This window comes from Antrostomus carolinensis, unplaced genomic scaffold (assembly GCF_000700745.2).
Source record: "Antrostomus carolinensis isolate BGI_N321 unplaced genomic scaffold, ASM70074v2 scaffold10729, whole genome shotgun sequence".
Taxonomy (NCBI): Eukaryota; Metazoa; Chordata; class Aves; order Caprimulgiformes; family Caprimulgidae; genus Antrostomus; species Antrostomus carolinensis.
Window position 1 is genome coordinate 1 of NW_010340746.1, and position 1280 is coordinate 1280.

At 50.9% G+C, this 1280-nt stretch overlaps 1 protein-coding gene across 1 annotated transcript in view; it reads left to right on the forward strand.

Annotated features, from left to right (window-relative positions):
• Nucleotides 1–135: 135 nt before the first annotated feature.
• Nucleotides 136–1280, forward strand: part of LOC104531395 (double-stranded RNA-specific adenosine deaminase-like) — a gene marked incomplete at its 5' end in the record, with an annotated part of 6694 nt that continues 5549 nt past the window's right edge. Inside the window, one exon of the mRNA XM_010176267.1 lies at nt 136–292. Within this exon, the coding sequence (XP_010174569.1) occupies nt 136–292 (157 nt within the window). The remainder of the gene's footprint in view (nt 293–1280) is intronic.

The following is a 1280-nucleotide window of genomic DNA, read 5'->3' on the forward strand; positions in this document are numbered from 1 at the left end:
TCCCTCTCCCCTCTCTTCTCTCTCCTCTCTCTCCTCTCTCCTCTCTCCTCTTTCCTCTCTCCTCTCAGAATTTAAAACCCAGACCAAACTCCGTGGGTTTCTTGGTCTCTCAGGGATGCTCTGCTGTCTTTATAGGTTTGTCTATCAGGCGAAGGTTGGCGGCCGTTGGTTCCCGGCTGTAACTGCACACAGTAAAAAGCAGGGCAAGCAGGAAGCAGCTGATGCAGCACTCAGAGTCCTGATCGGGGAAACGGAGAAGATGGAGCGCATGGAAGGGATGAATGTCACCGAGGTAAATCCTCTTCCTCCAAAGCTGGGACTGCTTTTGTAGGTGCCTGTCCTGTGCCTTTCAGTCCAGTAGAAAAATGCCTTCAAGATCAACTGTGAGATCTTTGTTCTCTGAAGGTGTAGATAAGCTGACGTGTTCCTGAAGTGGGTTAGATGTTTCCTCAGGGCACAGATGTACTCTTCCCTCCTGCTGGCCTCTGCTTTAGGGCTAAATTATCGTCAGATTCTTCCACAAGCTACTGAAATGTCTTCCTGTGGTGGAGCAGGAACATGCTCACTTTTAATTCTGTGACTTCCTCCCCCCTGCTCCTTCCAAATTCCTTCATCCTGTGTTTAAAAACTGTGTATCAGCTCAAAAACTCATGCATCAGATCAGAGAAAAGCTCTGGTTGTGTCAGGATGGCTGTCCCAAACCTGTGCTGCTTTAAATCACACTTAGAGTTTTGTGATCTCTTAAAAGCCGTGTTCCAGGCTGCACAGCTGAGCACAGCAGCTGTGGCTCTAAATAGAAAAGCCATCAGGGAGGATTTGTCAGTCAGCAGTGCTAGAGGAGGCAAGTGCTCGTCTGCAGTGGCAGTGACTGCGTGGTCTCCTCACAGGCAGCCAGAGAAGGAATTCCTCCAAAGCCAGTGACAGATTTCCTTGGCTGAGGCTCTGGGAACAGGCGAGATGGGGGTTTGTTCCTTTGCGACGAGGGTTTCCCCTGGCAGTCTGGGGAGGCCATTCCTCAGCCCATTCCGCTTGCTGCCAAGCAGACAGCTTGCTGCTGCCTCTTCATCCTGAGCTGCAGAGACAGCTCCAGCAGCGCTGAAAGCCTTGGACAGGCTTTTCACAGAAATACCCAAAAACTTCACCCGCCTCTCGATGTGGGATGCGGCACTTTCCATGCACTGAACCCAAAATTGGGCTGCCTGTAGCTCCTGTTTTCTGTGTTCTTGCCTTCTGCTTGGGTAACTGCTCCAGGTTACCTGCTTCTGGAGCCGTTTTGTTCT